General features: G+C 45.2%; 1 protein-coding gene across 1 annotated transcript in view; it reads right to left on the bottom strand.

Annotated features, from left to right (window-relative positions):
* The window catches only part of LOC140995763 (chromaffin granule amine transporter-like), a 10,132-nt gene extending 9,316 nt beyond the window's left edge, over positions 1-816 (bottom strand). The window contains exon 1 of the mRNA XM_073465845.1: positions 720-816. Within this exon, the coding sequence (XP_073321946.1) occupies positions 720-816 (97 nt within the window). The remainder of the gene's footprint in view (positions 1-719) is intronic.
* Between the last annotated feature and the right edge of the window lie 272 nt (positions 817-1,088).

Below are 1,088 nucleotides of genomic sequence, written 5' to 3'. Positions count from 1 at the left end.
AACCACCTGAGAACACAAAATGGCTCAGGGTTTCTTCCTCACTCGTTCCTCCTCAGCCGCAGTGAGCTGCGCTGCCACCGGTGGCTGGGAGACGTATTACAGCAGTAAAACTGGAGTCAGCTTCACAGCGTCACTCAGGACGTGAGACTCTGGGGACAACCTGCCATATTCAACCTAAATATTCAGTTATTATTCATATTTGTTTAAACTTTTGTTATTTTTGTGACGAACCTTCTTGGAAATGATCAGAATATTATTCAGAAATAAATCTGCTTCAAAAGAGGTGATGAGCGAGTGAAGATGATTCATTCATTCATTAGGAAACTAAACCGACTATTTAAAGCTGCAGAAACACATAATGAGCAAATAAAACCCAGTGAGGAGAAAAGAGCAGGAGAGATCTGATCTGAGAGAGACCGGAGGAGACAACGGTGGACCGAGACCGGACCGCTTAAAGTTCAAGGTCAGGAGGTCGTGTGTGTGTGTGTGTGTGTGTGTGTGTGTGTGTGAGACCTCTGCAGCCTTCACATTCAGCTCTGAGTCTAACTGCTGACGACAACTTTGACCTGCAGGTTTTCAGTTGCATCACAGAGCAGCTGAGACTCCGTCAGAGGACGATCGCCACGTGGCCAAAAGTCTGTGGACAGCTGAGCACAGTGTAACCTGCTACTGTGTGTGTGTGTGTGTGTGTGTGTGTGTGTGTGTGTGTGTGAACTCACCGACCACAGTGAGCAGCATGTTGTCGAGCAGCAGAGCGACACACACCACGACCAGGACGAGTCTGGGAGAACCTCGACTCTGATCGAGCCACGCCATGTCTACACACACACACACACACACACAGATTATTAGCTTGTTTATTAGAGTTTCTCATGTTGTCTCATGAACTTTATACAGATTATATTTTATTAACACAACAAATATCGTCTTATTAAAGTGTTCAACACGTTTCTTTAATATCACCGGTGACAAATATCATAGTATCATAACCACTCGATAAAAACTTAATGTGACAGTGAGACATGCTAACATCCCTGAGAGGCTGCACCAGTGCTACATGCTAGCATCAGCATGCTAACATGCTCAGT

This window comes from Pagrus major, chromosome 5 (genome assembly GCF_040436345.1).
Source record: "Pagrus major chromosome 5, Pma_NU_1.0".
NCBI lineage: Eukaryota > Metazoa > Chordata > Actinopteri > Spariformes > Sparidae > Pagrus > Pagrus major.
The sequence above is the reverse complement of the archived record's forward strand: the minus strand, read 5'-3'. Positions and strand labels throughout refer to the sequence as shown.